The 24,288-nt window shown below is 38.2% G+C and overlaps 1 protein-coding gene and 1 long non-coding RNA gene across 2 annotated transcripts; one reads left to right on the top strand and one right to left on the bottom strand.

The window, feature by feature from the left end:
- Positions 1-4,489: 4,489 nt before the first annotated feature.
- Positions 4,490-5,256, bottom strand: LOC117281680 (uncharacterized). The gene is made up of 3 exons (XR_004512310.2): positions 5,140-5,256; positions 4,905-5,028; positions 4,490-4,680 (listed from the first exon to the last, which is right to left on the bottom strand). It is a non-coding gene; the product is annotated as an uncharacterized lncRNA (long non-coding RNA).
- A 10,849-nt stretch (positions 5,257-16,105) lies between these two features.
- LOC104091694 (ethylene-responsive transcription factor 4) lies at positions 16,106-17,231 on the top strand. The gene has a single exon (XM_009611511.4). It carries the CDS (start codon positions 16,350-16,352, stop codon positions 17,025-17,027), a length of 678 nt encoding a protein of 225 aa, XP_009609806.1. The 5' UTR covers positions 16,106-16,349; the 3' UTR covers positions 17,028-17,231.
- Positions 17,232-24,288: the final 7,057 nt, after the last annotated feature.

Below are 24,288 nucleotides of genomic sequence, written 5' to 3'. Positions count from 1 at the left end.
CATCCATGTCAACATCTTCATTGCCACCAAACTCCATATTGCTCACAAAATCATTATTGTCTTGACGACCACTGGTGTCTTCCTCTAGATGTGCACCATATTTGTCTTCGCTTGCACCAAACCATTTTTAAAAAATAGGATACAATATGTTAACTAAAAAAAATAAAAGAAAATGCACAATGGAAAATAAACACATACCTTGGAATTTATTAACCCAAAGACTTCCTTGAATTTATTAGAAGCATATTTCATGAAAGATGCCAAGGAAGTCACTATTGGAGATGACAGTGTATTACGGATGCAGGGCAGGCTATGTGTGCCTAATGTAGATGGTTTGCGTGAGTTGATTCTCCAGGAAGCTCACAGTTCGCGGTACTCCATTCATCCAAGTGCCGCAAAAATGTATCAGGATTTGAGGCAACACTATTGGTGGAGGCGAATGAAGAAAGATATAGTTGGATTTGTAGCTCGGTGTTTAAATTATCAACAGGTAAAGTACGAGCATCAGATACTAGGAGGATTACTTCAGAGGCTTGAAATTCCGGAGTGGAAATGGGAGCATATCACCATGGACTTCGTAGTTGGGCTTCCACGGACTTTGAAGAAATTTGATGCAGTTTGGGTGATTGTAGATCGGTTGACTAAGTCCGCGCATTTTATTCCAGTTGGTACCAATTATTCTTCGGAGCGATTGGATGAGATTTATATCCGCGAGATTGTTCGCCTAAACGGTGTGTCAGTGTCTATCATTTCAGATCGGGGCACGCAGTTTACATCACAGTTTTGGAGAGCAGTGCAGCGCGAATTGGGCACACAGGTTCAGTTGAGTATAACATTTCATCCTCAGATGGACGGACAATCCGAACGCACTATTTAGATATTAGAGGATATGTAACGCACTTGTGTCATTGATTTTGGGGGTTCCTGGGATCATTTTCTGTCACTCGCAGAGTTTGCTTATAATAATAGCTACCAGTCAAGCATTCGGATGGTTCCGTATGAGGCTTTGTATGGGAGACGGTGTCGGTCCCCGGTAGGTTGGTTTGAGCTGGGTGAGGCTAGGCTAATGGGTACTGACTTGGTTCAGGATGCTTTAGAGAAGGTCAGAGTGATTCAGGAACGGCTTTGCACGGCATAATCTAGACAGAAGAGTTATGCCGACAAGAAGGTTCATGATGTTGTTTACATGGTTGGGGAGAAGGTTCTGCTAAAGATCTCACCCATAAAGGGTGTGTTGAGGTTCGGGAAAAAGGGCAAGTTGAGCCCTCGGTATATTAGACCTTTTGAGATACTTAAGAAGATTGGAGAGGTGGCTTATGAACTTGCTTTGCCACCTAGTCTATCAAGTGTTCATCCAGTGTTCCATGTATCCATGCTCCGCAAGTATGTCGGGGATCCGTTTCATATTCTGGATTTCAATACAGTGCAGCTGGACGGTAATCTGACTTATGATGTAGAGCCGGTGGCTATTTTAGACTGACAGGTTCGAAAGCTGAGGTCAAAGAACATAGCATCAGTGAAGGTACAGTGGAGAGGCCAGCCAATCGGAGAAGCTACTTGGGAGATTGAGCGGAGATGCGAAGCAAATATCCACACCTATTTGAGACTCTAGGTATGATTCTAAACCCGTTCGAGGAAGAACGTTTGTTTAATAGGGGGAGAATGTAACGACCCGACTGGTCGTTTTGAGTATTATAACCCCGTTCCCCCATTTACTGCTCAGTTTATACTTTATAGTTGTTTTATGACGTACCAAATTAGTTGGTTCAGGTCCGAAAGAAATTCGGAGTGAAACGAGACACTTAGTCTCATAATTGAAAACTTAAGTTGGAAAAATTGATCGGATATTTATTTATGTGTAAATGACCTCAGAATTTAATTATGATAATTCCAATAGTTCCGTATGGTGATTTTGGACTTAGGAGCGTATCCGAAAAATTATTTAGAGGTCGGTAGAGGAATTAGGCTTGAAATGGCGAAAATTGAATTTCTCGGGAAGTTTGACCGGGGGTTGACTTTTTGATATCGGGGTCGGAATCCGATTCTAAAAATTGGAATACTTCCATTATATCATTTATGACTTGTGTGCAAAATTTGAGGTCAATCGGACGTGATTTGATAGGTTCCGGCGTCCTTTGTAGAAATTGAAAGTTTCAAAGTTCATTAGGCTTGAATCTATGTGTGATTCGTTGAGCTATTGTGACGAGTTTAGTGACTGTTGCCCTGAGATGTTGTACTTGCTTTTCATTTGTTGTTGCACTTAGTTGCTATCTATTATTGTGGTGAAATTTTCTGAAAGATTTTATCTCCGGAATACATGAACTTGAACTGTATATAATTGATTTGACTTAAACTGCTGGATTTGAAAGCATGTCTCTCTTGCTGGAATTACGGAAAGTGAACTATAACTGTGTAGCTCGTCAATATCTTCAGTTCCTTATTTATTATTGTTACTTACTGAGTTGGTTGTACTCATACTACGCCCTGCACTTCGTGTGCAGATTCAGGTATTCCCAGCTATAGCGGGTGTTGATTTCTTTCGCACAGTTGATTTTTCGGAGATTCAGAGATAGCTGCCGTGTTTCATAGACCTTGCCTCTCCTTCCCTATCTCCTTATTTACTGCATTTACTTCATATTAGATGCTCATGTACTCAGTGACACCGGGTTTTGGGAATGTTTATATATGTATTTGTGAATTTTCTTCGGCTGAATTTAATCATTATATTTTTAAACTTAAAAGATATGGTGGTTTATTGAGATTGTCAGCTTGCCTAGTATTGAGATAGGCGCCATCATGACGTGTGAGATTTTGGGTCGTAACAAGTTGGTATCAGAGCTTTAGGTGACATAGGTCTCACGAGTCATGAGCAGGTTTAGTAGATTTTGTATCTGTGCCACTTTGTCACGTTATTGTAAATAAAGACATCTTTTTGCTCAAGTATTGTTTGAGTCTTTCATTCGTTTGAAAGTTTATGTAAATTTTGCACTCTCATTTTTCTTTTGCCTAGGTATTTTGCGCAAGTTTTACTGTTTGCGTCTTATTACGTAAAGCCTTGGGTGTATTTTTCCCCGAAAGCATTTTGATTACGGGCATAGGTTCTTCCGAAATCAACCCTTTAACGTGAGGGTTTTTATAAGAGAGGGCCCTCTTATGTTTATGATGCTCTTGAAGAAGACGTCTCCTGTTCATTACGGAACTAGCATTTGAAGTACTTGTTTAACTTTCAAATGATAAAATTAATTCATCGATCAGACAAGAAACAAGATAAAAAATAAAAGGACTTTATTTTATTCCTTTCATTTTCAAAAAGTACATAAGCATTCGTTATGTTAAAGAGAAATTTCCATTTCTTGTGGCTAATTCGTACAACTTGTTTCTACGGGGCTGGTCGCGCAGTCCCCGGTCTCGATGACACAATTATGTTCCCGATTTTCGTGCTCCGATCGACGTGGAAGTCATTGTTGCTGCATTCTCATATCATCCCCCCCCCCCCCTCCCTAATCTAATGTAAAGAATTTAAATTGGAACACTGGAATCTTGCACCTTCGAGGATCCCACTAATGAATTGCTAGACAGTCTTCTGCTCGATAACAAACTTCGGAGATTGTATCACAAACTACCGTATATTTTTCATATCTTGAATTCACAACACAAAATCAAGGGAGAAAACACCAAAATAAACTAAACTGCAACACTTCAATATTGTGCTGAAACACATTAAACCTTTATAACAGAGCAGACATCTCATTTGCCGTACAAATCTTAAAAGTATTCATAAAATTCAAACATAAACAAATCTGATCTGTCTTACAACAATGACAACATAACAGAACACAATACAAAACAAAATTATTGAGTTCATCCTACAACAAAGACAAAAGTAACTACTTTTTCCGCTTTCGCGGCTTATTCTGTCGACCAATAATCTCATCATTACTTTGCGCGTTCAGTTCCATCTTCTTTCTAGCATAATCCCACAAGAGAGCACCAAATCTGCGCCGGTGTGCATAGGAATTGAATTTTTTAGGAGGCGTCTTGCCCTCAATTAAATGCTCGAAAAATGATGCCGCAATCACTACAAAAATAAAAATAACAACAATTATCAAACTGCAGAATCTAAAAACAAACAGATTGTGTTGAAAGAAATTCATAGGCTTCGACTTGTTGAGGCAGTCCTTCAACCAGTTTTACATCAAAAGAGGTAATCAAGTCCTTTGATTTGTAGACACCAGTGCGCCAATTAATATTTTTTTTGTTTAAATAGAAACGTGTGTGCACGAAAAAATGAGGCAGCAACACAGAATACTTGCGCATTGTGTTATGAACTTTGGCTTGATGAGCAGCTCCATCACGCATAGAGTCATACACATATATGCACATATCCTTGAAGGACATCACAGCCATTATCCAATGCCATTATTCCGCAATATTAATTAGCATTAAGACGTGCTCAACAGTGTGCCATGGATCATTGGCATCCAAGACATACCCCTGAATATACTTTGCAGTGACATGTTTCGGATTGCACACTTCACTATCTCCATTTGTATCAATAAACGCCTGCCACAACTCATTAATTTTCTCGTCGAAGTACTAATCTGTGGTGGTGAATGTTACAGGTAAGTCTTTGTCATATTTCCCCTTCTTCCTCAAATAATAGAACAAAACATCAATGTGCTGAAACAAAACATAACAAATAATTAATCACTGAAGGCTCGTTAGCTTTAAGCAGCTACACTTTTTCAAACCAAATTCACAGAAAGCAAAGGAAAATGAATGATCACTACTTCTCTTGTGCCAGACAAGATAGCAATTAATAATTTGTTCTAACTTAAGAGGCCTGATCACGTGTACACTGGCTAAAATTAAAAAAAAAACTGTAAAAGTGACTTCTTACGTACCGAGTCATCCAAAGGCTGACCATTATATGCCAAAGTGTAAAACTATTTTTTGTCTTCAACATGATATACACCAAGATTATAAGCATGATTGAGTTCACTAACATGATTTGGGTAAATTTCATTCCTGGTAACAAATATACACAAAAGCGATACAGTGATTTGATATAAAATAATGCTACAAATAAAAATATATTAAAATATAAAACTGAATAAAACTCAGAAGTTGGAAACATACTTCTTTCTGGACTTCCCTTCTTTGACCCAAGCAGCAAATACATTCAACAAAGAGTGGTTAACGCCAGTTCCGATTTTGTTTTGAAAAGGATGCTTAACAGCATAAATTTGCTTTTTTTTCTTTCGCTGCAATAACACCAAGACTGGATCCTGAATCAAATATAGTAATGAACGGAGACTACACGGCCTTTGCAGGACATCTTTTTCTTTTTTTCATTTGCGGCAAAACTTCATGAAGTAATTAAGGCTGGTACAGAACAATCTGAGATTCAAGAACCTCTTTCTCAGATTGTTCCTTCATCTCTCATGCCGCCTCATCAACACTTGCAGTCACACAAACAACGCCAGTCTGAGATTTGGGAACCTTTTCTTTCTCAGATTCTGCCTCCATCTCCCCTGCCGCCTCATCTGCAGTTTCACCAATAGTGCCAACATGCACTACATCTGGTGTGAAAGTTACTTTAGCAACGAACATGTTAACTTTCACACCAGAAGGTTCTTCCATAATATTGATACCTAACTGATCTGCTGCATCGAGCACAATGTTGTTACGATGATGCACACTGATATCTCCTTGAGAATATGGAACATCTTTGCCTTCACTTTCACCGACCTATTTTTTTTAAAAAGAATCAAATTATCAAAAACAACAAAGAAAAGAAAAAAGAAAAGTGCAGAATGCACAACTAAACACACCTTAAAACCATCCATGTCAACATCTTCATTGCCACCAAACTCCATATTGCTCACAAAATCATTATTGTCTTGACGACCACTGGTGTCTTCCTCTAGATGTGCACCATATTTGTCTTCGCTTGCACCAAACCATTTTTAAAAAATAGGATACAATATGTTAACTAAAAAAAATAAAAGAAAATGCACAATGGAAAATAAACACATACCTTGGAATTTATTAACCCAAAGACTTCCTTGAATTTATTAGAAGCATATTTCATGAAAGATGCCAAGGAAGTCACTATTGGAGATGACAGTGTATTACGGATGCAGGGCAGGCTATGTGTGCCTAATGTAGATGGTTTGCGTGAGTTGATTCTCCAGGAAGCTCACAGTTCGCGGTACTCCATTCATCCAAGTGCCGCAAAAATGTATCAGGATTTGAGGCAACACTATTGGTGGAGGCGAATGAAGAAAGATATAGTTGGATTTGTAGCTCGGTGTTTAAATTATCAACAGGTAAAGTACGAGCATCAGATACTAGGAGGATTACTTCAGAGGCTTGAAATTCCGGAGTGGAAATGGGAGCATATCACCATGGACTTCGTAGTTGGGCTTCCACGGACTTTGAAGAAATTTGATGCAGTTTGGGTGATTGTAGATCGGTTGACTAAGTCCGCGCATTTTATTCCAGTTGGTACCAATTATTCTTCGGAGCGGTTGGATGAGATTTATATCCGCGAGATTGTTCGCCTAAACGGTGTGTCAGTGTCTATCATTTCAGATCGGGGCACGCAGTTTACATCACAGTTTTGGAGAGCAGTGCAGCGCGAATTGGGCACACAGGTTCAGTTGAGTATAACATTTCATCCTCAGATGGACGGACAATCCGAACGCACTATTTAGATATTAGAGGATATGTAACGCACTTGTGTCATTGATTTTGGGGGTTCCTGGGATCATTTTCTGTCACTCGCAGAGTTTGCTTATAATAATAGCTACCAGTCAAGCATTCGGATGGTTCCGTATGAGGCTTTGTATGGGAGACGGTGTCGGTCCCCGGTAGGTTGGTTTGAGCTGGGTGAGGCTAGGCTAATGGGTACTGACTTGGTTCAGGATGCTTTAGAGAAGGTCAGAGTGATTCAGGAACGGCTTTGCACGGCATAATCTAGACAGAAGAGTTATGCCGACAAGAAGGTTCATGATGTTGTTTACATGGTTGGGGAGAAGGTTCTGCTAAAGATCTCACCCATAAAGGGTGTGTTGAGGTTCGGGAAAAAGGGCAAGTTGAGCCCTCGGTATATTAGACCTTTTGAGATACTTAAGAAGATTGGAGAGGTGGCTTATGAACTTGCTTTGCCACCTAGTCTATCAAGTGTTCATCCAGTGTTCCATGTATCCATGCTCCGCAAGTATGTCGGGGATCCGTTTCATATTCTGGATTTCAATACAGTGCAGCTGGACGGTAATCTGACTTATGATGTAGAGCCGGTGGCTATTTTAGACTGACAGGTTCGAAAGCTGAGGTCAAAGAACATAGCATCAGTGAAGGTACAGTGGAGAGGCCAGCCAATCGGAGAAGCTACTTGGGAGATTGAGCGGAGATGCGAAGCAAATATCCACACCTATTTGAGACTCTAGGTATGATTCTAAACCCGTTCGAGGAAGAACGTTTGTTTAATAGGGGGAGAATGTAACGACCCAACTGGTCGTTTTGAGTATTATAACCCCGTTCCCCCATTTACTGCTCAGTTTATACTTTATAGTTGTTTTATGACGTACCAAATTAGTTGGTTCAGGTCCGAAAGAAATTCGGAGTGAAACGAGACACTTAGTCTCATAATTGAAAACTTAAGTTGGAAAAATTGATCGGATATTTATTTATGTGTAAATGACCTCAGAATTTAATTATGATAATTCCAATAGTTCCGTATGGTGATTTTGGACTTAGGAGCGTATCCGAAAAATTATTTAGAGGTCGGTAGAGGAATTAGGCTTGAAATGGCGAAAATTGAATTTCTCGGGAAGTTTGACCGGGGGTTGACTTTTTGATATCGGGGTCGGAATCCGATTCTAAAAATTGGAATACTTCCATTATATCATTTATGACTTGTGTGCAAAATTTGAGGTCAATCGGACGTGATTTGATAGGTTCCGGCGTCCTTTGTAGAAATTGAAAGTTTCAAAGTTCATTAGGCTTGAATCTATGTGTGATTCGTTGAGCTATTGTGACGAGTTTAGTGACTGTTGCCCTGAGATGTTGTACTTGCTTTTCATTTGTTGTTGCACTTAGTTGCTATCTATTATTGTGGTGAAATTTTCTGAAAGATTTTATCTCCGGAATACATGAACTTGAACTGTATATAATTGATTTGACTTAAACTGCTGGATTTGAAAGCATGTCTCTCTTGCTGGAATTACGGAAAGTGAACTATAACTGTGTAGCTCGTCAATATCTTCAGTTCCTTATTTATTATTGTTACTTACTGAGTTGGTTGTACTCATACTACGCCCTGCACTTCGTGTGCAGATTCAGGTATTCCCAGCTATAGCGGGTGTTGATTTCTTTCGCACAGTTGATTTTTCGGAGATTCAGAGATAGCTGCCGTGTTTCATAGACCTTGCCTCTCCTTCCCTATCTCCTTATTTACTGCATTTACTTCATATTAGATGCTCATGTACTCAGTGACACCGGGTTTTGGGAATGTTTATATATGTATTTGTGAATTTTCTTCGGCTGAATTTAATCATTATATTTTTAAACTTAAAAGATATGGTGGTTTATTGAGATTGTCAGCTTGCCTAGTATTGAGATAGGCGCCATCATGACGTGTGAGATTTTGGGTCGTAACAAGTTGGTATCAGAGCTTTAGGTGACATAGGTCTCACGAGTCATGAGCAGGTTTAGTAGATTTTGTATCTGTGCCACTTTGTCACGTTATTGTAAATAAAGACATCTTTTTGCTCAAGTATTGTTTGAGTCTTTCATTCGTTTGAAAGTTTATGTAAATTTTGCACTCTCATTTTTCTTTTGCCTAGGTATTTTGCGCAAGTTTTACTGTTTGCGTCTTATTACGTAAAGCCTTGGGTGTATTTTTCCCCGAAAGCATTTTGATTACGGGCATAGGTTCTTCCGAAATCAACCCTTTAACGTGAGGGTTTTTATAAGAGAGGGCCCTCTTATGTTTATGATGCTCTTGAAGAAGACGTCTCCTGTTCATTACGGAACTAGCATTTGAAGTACTTGTTTAACTTTCAAATGATAAAATTAATTCATCGATCAGACAAGAAACAAGATAAAAAATAAAAGGACTTTATTTTATTCCTTTCATTTTCAAAAAGTACATAAGCATTCGTTATGTTAAAGAGAAATTTCCATTTCTTGTGGCTAATTCGTACAACTTGTTTCTACGGGGCTGGTCGCGCAGTCCCCGGTCTCGATGACACAATTATGTTCCCGATTTTCGTGCTCCGATCGACGTGGAAGTCATTGTTGCTGCATTCTCATATCATCCCCCCCTCCCTAATCTAATGTAAAGAATTTAAATTGGAACACTGGAATCTTGCACCTTCGAGGATCCCACTAATGAATTGCTAGACAGTCTTCTGCTCGATAACAAACTTCGGAGATTGTATCACAAACTACCGTATATTTTTCATATCTTGAATTCACAACACAAAATCAAGGGAGAAAACACCAAAATAAACTAAACTGCAACACTTCAATATTGTGCTGAAACACATTAAACCTTTATAACAGAGCAGACATCTCATTTGCCGTACAAATCTTAAAAGTATTCATAAAATTCAAACATAAACAAATCTGATCTGTCTTACAACAATGACAACATAACAGAACACAATACAAAACAAAATTATTGAGTTCATCCTACAACAAAGACAAAAGTAACTACTTTTTCCGCTTTCGCGGCTTATTCTGTCGACCAATAATCTCATCATTACTTTGCGCGTTCAGTTCCATCTTCTTTCTAGCATAATCCCACAAGAGAGCACCAAATCTGCGCCGGTGTGCATAGGAATTGAATTTTTTAGGAGGCGTCTTGCCCTCAATTAAATGCTCGAAAAATGATGCCGCAATCACTACAAAAATAAAAATAACAACAATTATCAAACTGCAGAATCTAAAAACAAACAGATTGTGTTGAAAGAAATTCATAGGCTTCGACTTGTTGAGGCAGTCCTTCAACCAGTTTTACATCAAAAGAGGTAATCAAGTCCTTTGATTTGTAGACACCAGTGCGCCAATTAATATTTTTTTTGTTTAAATAGAAACGTGTGTGCACGAAAAAATGAGGCAGCAACACAGAATACTTGCGCATTGTGTTATGAACTTTGGCTTGATGAGCAGCTCCATCACGCATAGAGTCATACACATATATGCACATATCCTTGAAGGACATCACAGCCATTATCCAATGCCATTAAGTGTTCTGGTATTCCCTCAATGGCTTTGATTTGGTCAGTATTGACCTCGATGCCTCTTTGTGATACTAGGAAGCCTAGGAATTTTCCTGAAGTTACGCCGAACGCACATTTCTTAGGGTTTAGTTTCATCCCATATCGCCTGAGCATGTCGAAAGCCTCTTTCAGGTGGTCGATGTGATCTTCTTTCTTTTTGGACTTGACCAACATGTCATCTACGTGGACTTCCATGGTCTTGCCAAGTTGGTCTTTGAACATTTTGGTCACCAATCTTTGGTATGTCGCCCCCGCATTTTTCAGTCCGAAGGGCATCACCCTGTAGCATTACGTTCCTTGGTGGGTGATGAAGATGGTCTTCTCCTGGTCCTCCTCTTCCATAAGGATCTGATTGTAGCCCGAGTAGGCATCTAAGAAGCTCAGCAGTTCATGCCCGGTCGTTGCGTCAATGAGCTGGTCAATGTGAGGTAGGAGGAATGAATCTTTGGGACATGCTTTGTTTAAATCCGTGAAGTCTATGCACATCCGCCACTTTCTGTTCTTTTTTTTTTTACCATGACCACATTGGCGACCCACTGGGGATATTTTGATTCCCTGATGGAGCCGTTTTCTAACAATTTTTTGACCTCCTCGCGGACTGCATCATTTATTGCGGAATTGAACTTTCGCCTAACTTGCCTTACCGGGGGGGTAGAACGGGTCGACGTTCAACTTGTGTGTGGCGACCTCCTTCGGGATACCTGGCATGTCTGCATGGGAAAAAGCAAATAAGTCCGCGTTAGCAGTTAAGAATTGACGGAATTTACCTGGTTCTTGAAGCTTGCGGCCGGCGTAGGCTTTCTTGCTGTGGTCGTTTTCATCAAGTTGGACGGGGTCGAGGTCTTCTACGGTTGATCCCGTGTCGTCTATTATATCGGGATCTCTGATGACGTCCGCCTTTTCATCACAGCTCGACCTCGACACAGTTAATTGCTATGCATCCTCTGTTTTGCCCTTCATTTGTTGGGTGTATGTACAATCCTGGGCAATGCGATAGCATTCTCGAGATGTGCGTTGTTCTCCTCGTATGCTGAATACTCCCCATGGGGTTAGAAATTTGATAACTTAGTACAAGCTGGAAGGGATATCCCTCATGGCATGTATCCACGGTCGACCTATTACAGCATTGTACGTCATATCATGGTCCATGGTGTGGAGTGTAGTTTCCAGAATGACGCCGCCGGCTAGGACGGGGAGTGTGATTTCCCAGATTTTCGTTCAATTGCATTGTTAAAATATGTTAACGTGATGCAGTGCGATACTATCTTATCCTCGAGTTTCATTTGTGCAAGTACTCGAGGATGGACAATGCACGCGCCGCTCCCATCGTCCACCATAATGTGTCTTACATCTGTATCTAATATCATAAAGTGATAATGAGGGCATCATAGTGAGGGAAAACCAAATCGTGGGTATCTGACTTATCGAAGATCTTCGAGTTCATCGTACCATTCATAAGTGATTGACCGTTTGAGCTTGTGGGTTGTGGAGAACTTTACGTGTTGATTGAAACGTCGTCTCCACCCCCGATGTTCATTTGAATGGTGCGAGTCGGTGAGGGTGGTTTCGGCGGTCCCTAGTGTTGTTCACATCCTCAGGCAAAGTTGGTCCTTCCTCGGTTGCTCAACAATTCTTTGAGGTGTCCTTGATGAAGCATGTTCACGACCTCCTGTCTTAGGGCGATGCAGTCATTAGTTTTGTGACCTCGCTCTTGGTAGAACTGGCAGAGGGCGTCTGATTTTCTAGTGCTTGGATCTGATCTCATCTTTTGTGGCCATTTTACTTTTGCTCCGAGTTTCTCCAATGCATAGACTATTTCTGAGGGCGACACACAAAAATTGTGAGGGGACAGTAAAGGGGGAATACCTCTCTAGTTCCGGTGAGTCCCTGTCCTTGGCCTAGATGGCCCCTCTTCGTAACGGGAGAGGGGCATGATGGCGCTTCTGACATATGGCTGATGTCTTTCTCGGTAGGATCGTGGAGCTGCAAGATCTCTTTTGGCATCATTTCGACGATCCTTCCTGATTCGGCTTGTACCGAGGTCAATCGATGAGTTGGCCCATTCAGGTCGTCTTCGTCGGCACGGACCTCGGCACAGTAGGCATTGTGTATTTCATCCCAAGTGGTTGGAGGATATTTCATAAGTCAGTTTAATAGTTTTCTGGTCGCCCTCGAGCCATTCCTGTTCAGCCAGTTCTGGAAAGCTGCTACAACCATTCCTTCCGATACATTCGGTAAGGTCATCCTTACTCTGTTGAATCGAGCGAGAAAGTCCCTCAATCCCTCTCCGGGTGATTGTTTAATGGCAAATATATCGTTCATTCTTGCCTCCGCCTTTTTAGCCCCAGCATGGGCCGTTACGAACTTGTCGGCCATCTCTTCGAATGTTTCAATGGAGCGCGCGTGCAACTGTGAATACCAAGTCAATGCTCCTCCGGTAAGGGTCTCGCAGAACTTTTTCAACAAGATGGAGGAGACTTGTTCTTTGGCGAGATCATTGCCCTTTACCGCAGTGACATAATGAGTTACATGATCTTCGGGGTCGATCGTACCGTCATAGATTTTTTGATAAGGCGGCATCTTGAACGTCTTGGGTATGGCATGTGGGGCGACTTCATCAGTGTAGGGTTGCTCGACGAACCGACCAACATCTTTTTTTGGCAAGAGTTTTGGGGCACCCGGTATTTTGTCGACTCTTTCTTGGTGTTCTCTCATTTGATCCCGAAGCATTTTGTTTTCATTTTCCATTTCTTCCATTTTCCTCAGAATGGCCATGAGGGTGTCGTTACATGCATTATTAATATTGTGAGTGATACCTGTTACTGAAGGGGGAGGTCCGTGGTTCTTGGCCGTTGCTGGTGCAACGCAAGTCCTTGCATTTTCTTTAACTGCCTCCTGAGTGGGCTTGTTGAGGATGTCGGTCAGCGTATTTGTCGGCCAAGCTTCGAGTAGCTTGTTCACCGCTGGTGGCGCCTCTTCCGCTGTGAATGTGGAAGCTCCTTTCCCGCGGGATGCTGTGATACTGCCGTGAGGGAGGGGTGATCCACTTCGTCGGGGAGAGGTGTTAGGCGTTACCTGCCATGTCAGATCTGGGTGTACAAGGAAGTAGGAGCTTTTTTTTTTTTTTTGTGAACTGTGCCAGTTATAGATCTAGAAGAAACTAAAGATTTAACTAGACTTTCCTCACAGACGGCGCCAAATTGTTTGACCAAAAAATGTAAACTTTTGATTAAACTAATTAATATTGTATGACGAAGGGCTAAACCTAGTTAATGATAATAACTTCAGATCTATAATCGATTAACACCAATCACGCAAGAGCAGTATTGAGAGAAGATTAAATGTGATGTACATTCAATGTTTCAAGATCATTAATGATGAGGGATATCAAGCAATAAATAACGATAAATGACATTAAAGTAAATAAGGAGAATGATTCACCTAATATTTAATGAGGTGGATGATTCTTCTTTCTGACAATGATGAATGATAGACAAATACTAGAATGTTGGGACCCTTCTCGAATCTAATGGAAAAAGTGTGGAATAGTAGATAATCAAATCTCTTTAGAAATGTAGTGATTGTCTTTTATCTAGAGAGAGTTTGCTTTTCAAAGAATGTTCTTATCAGAGAATATTACATATTCCTCTTCCCCTATCTCCTTTTCTATTTATATGGAACATTCCTCAGTCAGTTCTAAAAGTACAGACACCAAGAATATTTAATATGATATTCTCCAAATATTCTATTACAAAAACTAGTCGTTAGCACTCGACCTCGGTCGCTATTGACTACTCGGCTACGAGCCCTGTCATCTACTAATCGATCTCGTCCATATCGCTTTCTACGATACCGTTTGGTATCAAATTTTAATGAATGTAGATTTTGACCCGAGATGTTTTTTTCGATTGGTACAAAGTGTCTAGTGAAGTGCAATCATAATAACAGTCACAATGGCAGGTAAAATACTAAAATGCATACTCAACAGCTGTTTAATGAAAAAAACAAGAGTTTACTTGGTCAAGCGCATAGGAACAAAATGAAAGCACGGACAAGGTGGGCCTTGATTTGATAAAATAGACGCGTAGAGCGCGGAAAATGGACGCGTGTCTGCTGAAGATAGTGGGGTTTGCGGTGATCTGTCGGTCTTAAAAAGCTGAAGGTATAAGCGAATAGATAGACTCGTTTCATTAATATAGGAAACAATAATAAACTATTACTACTACTAGTAGTAATATAATACTTTGAAATACAACAAGTGTGCAGTACTCTACGGATCTCAATATGGGTCACTCTATCAGGACAACAACATAGTCGGCGGCTATTGCCTATTGGTAAGTGAAATGTGCCGTAGTCGTATTTGTATTTTTCTACTATTAGACGCTTTCTTTTTGAATTGGTCATCATCTATTCCTAACTTACAAACCCCTTTTACTCATTGCTCTTTGGCGCTTCCCACCCACGCTCCAATAATTCTCTCCAGTCCCCTCATTCATTATCTGAAGTTCCCCACTCTCCCCCTCCCCCCCCCCACGCTTTATAAATCTCAAATTTATCTATCAAAAAAATAAGAGAAGCTTCTAGAAAATAAGAGATTACCACAAGTGTGATTGGTTACTGAAATGGATAAAAATCATGAAAGATTAGGCTCTAAATTTTAATTAATAGCAATAAAAAATAATAAGTTATACTCTTTTGTTACAATTTATGTAAATTTATTTTCTTTTTTATTCGTGTCAAAAAGAATGACTACTTTCCCTCTTTGGAAATAATTTACCTTTATACAATGATTTATAGCCACACAAAATATATGTGCCTCATTTTACACTACAAGTTCAAAAGCCTTCTCTCTTTTCTTAAACTTCGTGCCCAGTCAATTGAGTTCGCATAAATTAAAACGGAAAGAGTATTTTTTATCTACTTGAGATTTTATTTATAGAGCTAATTAACAAATATGCTGATGAAAAGTAATACAACAACAACGACAATAATATACCCAGTATTATTCTACATCGTGAGGTATTGGAAGGGTAATGTGTACACATACCTTACCTCTAACTTGTGAGGATAGATATGTTGTTTCCAATAGATCCTCGGTTTAGGATGAAAAGTAACAAGCAATCAAAATATTATTTCCTCCGTTTTAATTTATGTGAATCTGTTTGAATGACCACAAAGTTTAAGAAAAAATGAAGACTTTTAGAATTTATGGTCCTAAACAAATCAAAAAGGGGCCCAACATATTTGTGTAATTATAAAAGCTTCTCATTAAAGGTAGAATTGTAAGTTTAAGCTAAATTGTTACTAAATTTAGAAATGACTCATTCTTTTTGGAACGGACCAAAAAGGAAATAGATTCACATAAATTGAAACAGATGGAGTAATTGATTTGAGTATTATATAGATATGTTGTTTCCAATATAACTCGGCTTGGGATGAAAAGTAACAAGTAATCAAAATATTAATTGATTTGAGTATTAAAAAACAAAGAGAGTACCACTTTGACAACACAAATTAATCACTCCGGAAATATAAAGATTTCATGGGACAAATACATTTTCTTTAACTTTGATTTGCTTATTATCTCTAAAATAAAATCTAAATCTAACGAAATTTTATATTAGTACAAAATTGGTATGTTGCGGTACAAAGCAGTGGACTACACGTGTCCATGACAAGCGTGGAGTAGAATAAACAAGTACAACAAACCTCATTCCTAACAAAACACGGCCGTCTAAGATCAAAAATCCAAAGCCGGCAGGGCCGGCAATCAACATCTTTAAACCGCTTATGTCTACGTAAACGCCCGCGTGCCACGTAACTCTCCTACACATTTCTCAATTATTACTCTCTCCACACACCTCTCTTCCTATATGACTTGGGCGGCGCTCTCTCACCTCCAGTCAAACCCCTCGTTGACCGCGCGCCCCCTACCCCACCTCCCCTTTTAATCTCTCTTCCTCCTCTATTATATAAGTAACTCTTACCTATCCTTTGTTCCTCACTCTGTTTTTTCACATAGAATATTAAACAGTGTCTTGTCTTTTCTTTTACAACATGGCTGTCAAAAATAAGGTTAGTAATGGCAATCTGAAAGGAGGAAATGTGAAAACAGATGGAGTTAAGGAGGTTCACTACAGAGGTGTAAGGAAGAGGCCATGGGGTCGGTATGCAGCTGAAATCCGTGACCCGGGTAAGAAGAGTCGGGTCTGGTTAGGTACTTTCGACACGGCGGAAGAGGCGGCTAAGGCGTACGACACCGCCGCTCGAGAGTTTCGTGGACCCAAAGCAAAAACTAACTTCCCTTCACCGACGGAGAATCAGAGCCCAAGTCACAGCAGCACCGTGGAGTCCTCTAGTGGAGAGACTGGTGTTCACGCGCCGCCTCATGCGCCGCTCGAGCTGGATCTCACGCGCCATCTTGGCTCCGTTGCTGCAGATGGCGGTGACAACTGTCGCCGTTCTGGGGAAGTTGGGTACCCGATTTTCCACCAGCAGCCGACTGTGGCGGTTCTGCCAAATGGCCAGCCGGTTCTGCTCTTTGATTCTTTGTGGCGGGCGGGAGTTGTTAACAGGCCTCAGCCTTACCATGTAACGCCGATGGGGTTTAACGGCGTTAACGCCGGAGTGGGTCCTACTGTGTCGGACTCGTCCTCTGCAGTGGAAGAGAACCAATATGATGGGAAAAGAGGAATTGATCTTGATCTTAACCTTGCTCCACCTATGGAATTTTGATGATGACGATAATGTTATTTGGCAGAGAGAAGAGAGAGAGAGAGAGACTAATGGTTGAATTTTGTATATACGTAAAAGAAACTGTTCGTTTTTTTCGCAGCTGAGGGGGTTGTAATGTTCTCTTGCTGTTTCTACTATTTGTTAACTCTAATCCTTGTTTAGGCATTCTGATTAATGAGAAAATTAGTGTTTTCTCCTTCCAAATATCTATCTAGCGTTCTTCTTCAGTTTTCCTTTTCAGCTAATCTAATGTTTGGAGCATGTTTTCTCCTATTTTTGAGAGTTTGTATTATATTTTATTATCCCAGCCCTTAAGATCTTGTTTTGATTATTATTATTATTAATAATTTAATGTAGCGAAGTAATGATGGATAAGGTTCGATACTGCAATTTTTCTCAACTCTCTAGGCTTTCAATGTAAATTTAGGTGAATGGGTGGTGGTTCTAACTTCTAACAAACCTTAAATCATATCAAGTACACGAGCTATTTTTCTAATGGCTTTATTTTGTACTAGTACTTAATTATTGAGAAAAATACCATATTAGTTGCCGGCCAAATCGATCCCAAATTCAGAAAGCATTAAACAATTCAGTCTAACAGGAAAAAGCATTTCAACTTCGATCCAGATTCATTTTTCGGTTGCAATGCCAAAAGTAGATAGTTTGTTATTATTATCTTTTTTTCGTCAAAGATAGTTGTTATTAGAGTTAATTAAAAATATGTTATGTCCAAGAGTGGATTTGAAAGTCTTAGTAACAGGTGTCTATTCTGAACAGTGAAGCCGGCAACAAAGGAAAAGGATTAGCTCCAGCAATTTTCAATGGAGCAGTAGATGTATGTCACGTGTGCAAGAGAAGTATTGATGGCCTAGATCAATTTCTATGGTACTCATTCAATTTTTTATTTATTTCACCATTAAATTATATTTTAACGCCCAAGGTACTTGCATGAAAGTATTTCTCATTTTACTTGTCCTATACATTTAAAAATGATTATAAACAAAAGTAAATACATATTATTTGTCTTGCGTTTTTAATACTCCTATTATTTAGAGTTGAAATAAAATAAATAAATAAAAGAGTTGAAGGTACCATAGAAATTGATCTAGGCCATCAATACTTCTCTTGCAGACGTGGCATACATCCAATGCTCCATTGAAAATTAATGGAGCTAATCCTTTCTCGGCAAGGGAACAAATAGTGAAATGAATTTTATGGTATAATGAGGCGGTTAAACTCATTTTTGTAAAGTAGTATGATGTGAAACGGTCAGTTAAGCTCAAAATATGTTAATTATTTCCCCCTTAACAAATTTAACAAGTCACCGACGGGGTAGACAGGAAGCTTAAGGCAGACAGTATATGCCCCATTGGTAGTAGGTAACAAACCAATATTAAGAATTCCGTGTGGAAAGAAAGGGTACATGTCGTGTCTAAGGTGGACGGCACGTGTACTATTTCTGCCGTCCAAACATTATTTATTTATTCACTCTACCTCATTTATGTGAAGGTAATGAATTATTTTTTGAGCATAAATTTTTGTCTTTAAATATTTTGAGTTATTAATTCTATATATTTTTTTACATATTTTTAAATATATTAATTTTATTTTAAAATATTAAAATAATTTATGTCTAAATACATATTTTATTAGATAATTAAGATAGAGGGAATAATAATACTACAACTTTAAAGTATCATTTGGAAATTGGAGGGGTGAGTGTGTAAAAGTATGGATAATTTCTTCGTGAGAAGGAAGAAAGGAGAAGGAGAGCGGTAGGAGACAGCGGGTTTATAGGTCCCATGTTGTTGGACTTGGTGCCTCTGTTGGCCCACAATTTTGCCCTTCCTTCGCCGGCGGAATTTGTGGAGTACAGTAATAACACTTTCGCTTTCTCTTCTTTTCTTTGTTCCCTTTTCTGTATTTTTTCCCCCCACAATTCCTCGTGGGTGCGCTATGCGGCGGCCATCAGGAAGCATTTTAAATGTAAATTTTAAAGTAGTTAATGACTAAATAAGGACAAGAGTGGGTTGTCTGGTTAGCACCTTCCACTTCCAAATAAAAGGTTGTGAGTTCGAGTCATCCCAAGAGTAAGGTGGAGAGTTCTTGGAGGAAGGAAATCGAGGGTCTATCGAAAATAGCCTCTCTATCCCATGATAGGGGTAAGGTCTGCGTACACACTACCTCCTCAAACCCCATTAGTAAAATTATACTGGATTGTTGTTATTGTTAATGACTAAATAAACTCAAACCCATGTTAAATTATTTTTTTAATTATTTTTTATCTGTTGTTCGATATTTGCATTAGAGTTCGAATATGTTCGAATTCGTACCATGTAAGGTCTCATTCGGATGGAAGCGTTACTACCAAAAAGTTTTCATATCTATGGCTTGAATCCAAAACCTTTGATTAAGATCCGCTATTGAAAAATAACAAATATTTTTGGGATATTTTAAGGTGAGAAAATGAACTTATGAGGTGGTGATAAAGATTGCCAACACACGCGCGGTTGAAGAGAGTGAGTGAAGGAGGAGGAGTAGAGCGGAGGGGTGGGGACAAAGAAAGGGTACATGAAAGGCACGTGGGAAGGTGGTGGGTACGGCGCTAGATGGCGCAGAATAGGAGTGGGGGTATAATGGCAACGTGTCGAAAGAGCTAAGACAACAATGAAATCAAACGCCGCCTTGTTTTTCGCCGCACGTGGGTCCTACCACCGCCGGTGGGGTTAAAATGGGGACAGTCACGTCTTCATTCGCCACGTCTCACGTGACACCGCCATCAAAAGACTGCCATTTGCATTCACCATTTACTGAGGGCGGCTACTGTTGCCCACACTTTCTTCCTTTCAAATTAAGTGCTGTCAAATGAGTAAATAAGTTTAAACCACTAAAAATAAGTCAATGAGCAATTGCATTGACTTATTAATAAGTCTTCTTTGGGTTAAAATTGAATTGGCAAAATAGATTAAATGGGTAACATCAATATCCCCAGTTCATTTTAAAATTGAAACAATATCGTTAAAATTGACTCATTGTAATCTTCAAATGAATACGACTATAATAAAGATTTGTGAAATGGGTTTGATTCCTTCGCTCTTATTAAGATGTTTTGGCTTCGATTATAGGAATTAAAAAATCCTAGTAGGCATGCCTTCTCTTTTAATAGGCTTTACACGATGAATTTAGATTAGTTAAACCTTTATTGCGATTAACACAAATACTAAGTGGGTAACAAAAAAACCTACGAGGCTACAAATAACGGAATAAGTGCAAATTGGAGGAGTCTAGCAGCTATAAGAAAATTACACCAACGACCTTGAAAATAGTTGGTCTGGATTGGATTTTTTTGACCTCCGCTTGCTCCACGCAAACCTTTAAGGGACAAATAGCATGACATATTCAATATTTAGCCGGTATACATAAATTATATATTGATTATACACAATTACATATATATTATATATGAATTATATATGTATTGTATATCTTCCGGCTTTTCTTAGTTTAAGAAATTAAGCGAACGACTATTTGAGTTAGTTCTTCAACCTTTAAAGCCAAAAGCCAAAAGTATTGATCATGGGACAAGCGAGTGGCAACACTTATTAAACTTAAAGTTCTCTCCATAAGACAAAAGGGTCAAAAAATTAATAATGGCACCGAAGTGAACTATTTGTGCAAATCACCCAGCGACTATATGCAACAACAATCAAACATCTCTCTCATTTGTCCTTTTAGCCCTTTTACCTGGTTCATTTGGCCCATATCAAATTAGTTAAAGCCCTGCTCTGTGAGATTAATCCAATAGGGAGATCGGCCCAATATATTGTTTCTAAATGAGACTTTTTCGTATATATACGAGATTTTAAATTTATTTACCTAATTTTTTCTAAGTTTTTTTTTTTACGGAAAGTAACTTGATATATAGAAATATATATTATTTTTATGAGATTTTAAATTTTTTTTTACAAAATATATATAAATACGGTCAAAATCTACAATTTATCTACAACTTGAATACAATTTTTTTTTTTTTTACAGAAATCCGATCAAAACCTACAATTCATCTACAATTTGAATACAATTTATCTACAACTTAAATATAATTTTTTATATAGAAAATCCAGTTAAAATTATAATTTATATACAATTATATTAGTTGTATATATTTTATATGCCGTTTCTATACTACACATACAAAATATATACAATTTGTTTATGTCTTCTTATTCGAGTTTCAATCTGAAATTCTAATCAAAACTCCCTCGAATCTTCACCAAATTCTCTCAAAATTGAGATTTAAATTCCAAATGATATTCCCAATCATTTAAAATTACAGACACTCCAAATAAATAACAATTCATAATGGGTTGAATTTAGGATATGCCTAGTTAATTTAAAGGTGATGCTTCTTTTCTTGTGCTGCACATTTTGATGGTTTCGTCTCTATTGCTTCGTCAAGCGCACTGAATTGATGAAGTTTCCTTGGCCTATTCATCCATATTGAGAGAGGCACTATCAACGTACTTCGATGCCATTCATATTCGGGTGAATTCTCAGATAAATCTAAGCCCTTTCACCATTCGTATTTCATGGGACATATTCAAGAGATGTAATTAAAAAGATAACTAGTAGGGGGAAAGAATCTGATCGTAGTAGAAGATGGAGAGAGGAAAGACAACTTTGCTTACATAAAATCTCCAAGCAACGAAATACATGGGCATAGTGGAGAGGCTATCGGTTCATCCAAATCCATAGCTTTCGCTCAAATTTTGTATTTTTTTTCAAAAAATTATTAAGTACGTACAAATAAAATTTTTAACTACTAAATTAGATGGAATGTGATAAAATTGGAATCTGAATCCATAAATTTCAAATTCGGGATCCGCTTTTGACGAAATAATAATTTTTTGGTAGTTTACTAGTTTATTGCTGATGTCCAAATTTGTTCCTTCAATCATCAAGCTACTTTTTACATATTCAGTTACGACATCTTATCGGAAACTATATCCTGTAGAAGTTTAAAACAAGATCATCAAGCAACTGTTCATACATTTTGAGCTGCATTTGACGTCAAAAACATGCCATTTCCCATTGTCTAGATCATCATAGATTTGCTCATTTCTTATAGGGGAAGATTCAAGCAGAATATTTAGCTGGACTTGCACTCATTTTTTTTCAAATAAAATTTAATTTATGTGCAGTGCCATAGAAAATTTACCCCACTTGTAAAATTTCACCGGGTTGTTGTTGTCCCCGTTAGAAAATTTAATAACAGAATTGATCCTCGATTCTAAATAGATTTACGTGTAGTACTAGCATCAACAGATATTATAGCAAGAATATAAAAAAAAATTCTATATAATAAAAAATGACAAGAGGTGAAGGTGAAGTAGTACTTTGCCTAGCAACTACAACAACAACAAACTCCTCGGCTAAATTTTCCTGTTAATCCAAATCATATACTTTTCAGGGCAACTATACATGAAAAAACATTTCCGAAAACTAAGGTATTTCAAGGAGTACTGTGCCATACCACAGCACAAATTAAAGTAACTTGGAGTGCTATAGTCCTATAGTATGGGCCTATTGTCCTATTAGCAGCATTCATATTTAACTTTCATAAAACCAGCAAAAGATAATGAATCTCTCTAGAGTGAAAGGGATGTGAATATTTGATTGGATGAGTCAGTAGGTCATAGAAATGGCATGTGGGGAACCTCTTATTATCTCTACAAAGCATAGGTCACTTCAGCGTGGTTGGCATTTCCCTACTTCACATACCATATTTCTTGTGAATCTATGACAACAAGTCACCTAACACCTAGCAAGAATATTGGCAATTTGGCAAACATCTCTGCCCCATGCATGGGGCGGATGTAATATTGCTGTATCGAGTTAATCTGAACTCAAAACTTTAATACAAACTATAAATTTATATATAAAAAATTATTATATATAATAGCAACAATTAGTAGATATACGAAGTAATAATTTTCAAAATATAATGAGATTAATGTGAAATATTTTTAAAGGTTACAACCCATAAAACATAAATCATGTATCCGAGCTTGACACAGGGTAAGTTCAGAGTATCACTTCACGGAATAGACTTCAATTATAGCACTTCGGCTACCCCTCCTTGCTGTACACCAGATCATTAGTACCCTTCCTAGGAAACATAGAATATAAACATACAACGTGCAATCATAGTTAAGAAACTAGCTTGTTTCCTCGTGCTATGTTTGGTATTACTTCAATAGTCCTTAACCATGAATGCATATGCATAGTTAGGTCAAGTTTCAAGATTTCAAATTTCAAATTTCAATCTCTCTATGTAGCTTAAAGAAGAAACAGAAAGAAAAAAACACCTTTCAACTAGCTAGGTTAGGATAATCCATTTTGTGGCTTTGGGTAGAGAAAGAAATTACATTTTGAATGTGTGTGGTACGATGGAATTCTTTTTTCATTGGAAATGTTGTTACGATATATACTTTGTTAGTTAACGAAAAATATTTTTTTAAAATATAAATTAAATATTAGCAAATCAGCGATTGTGTTGATAAAGTTTGTGTGTTGGTGAAATTTTTGTGTTCTAATTAAAGATTAATAGTGTTACACTCCATATTTTCGTACGTAAAAGTACGTCGTAAACAAACTGATGTAAGACCAAAAATGAGATCATCTTTGTAAGTATATAAAGTAAGTTAATCATATTACCTTGCAGGTTAAAAATATTGAAGATCATGAACAACAAGTACTAATAGGATTGGAAGGTTCAGAAGCTAAAGTAATTGAAGAAAATAATGTTTCGTCGAAAGTCGACAAGTTGGGAATGTTATAACTCGTACCTTTGGGGTGAGATTAGGGTGCTTAACATGATAAGAAGGTTATGTTACGAGTTATTTTAGTCGTATGATAGTCATGTAATAAATTTTGAAGTCAAGTGAGTTGTGGAACAAAAGTCAATGAAAGTTATCACAAGTTACGTTCATAAGTTTTATTGAAATTTGGGTCAAATTTCACTAAGCTTTTCTCCAAATATACTTAGAGTTACGGGCTTATCCACCCATATAATTAAAGATTTATGAGTCTATTTTCTAACGCATTAAACCGTTTGTCAATAGGACATCGGAGTAGAGAGATATATGCATTTTTTTAATACTGCGTAGATGACAAGTAGGTGTGTTACCTACTTGCTTAAATGAGAGGACTAAATTTGCCCAAAAGGGGCCAGTTCAGGTTGGCCAAAGAGCCCTTTTAA

This window comes from Nicotiana tomentosiformis, chromosome 7, assembly GCF_000390325.3.
Source record: "Nicotiana tomentosiformis chromosome 7, ASM39032v3, whole genome shotgun sequence".
Classification (NCBI taxonomy): Eukaryota; Viridiplantae; Streptophyta; class Magnoliopsida; order Solanales; family Solanaceae; genus Nicotiana; species Nicotiana tomentosiformis.
Note: the sequence above shows the minus strand (reverse complement) of the source record. Positions and strands in the feature narration are given on the sequence as shown.

Bases quoted from the DNA above. Each gene is read 5' to 3' on its own strand.
- LOC104091694 (XM_009611511.4), top strand. From the start codon at position 16,350: ATGGCTGTCAAAAATAAGGTTAGTAATGGCAATCTGAAAGGAGGAAAT.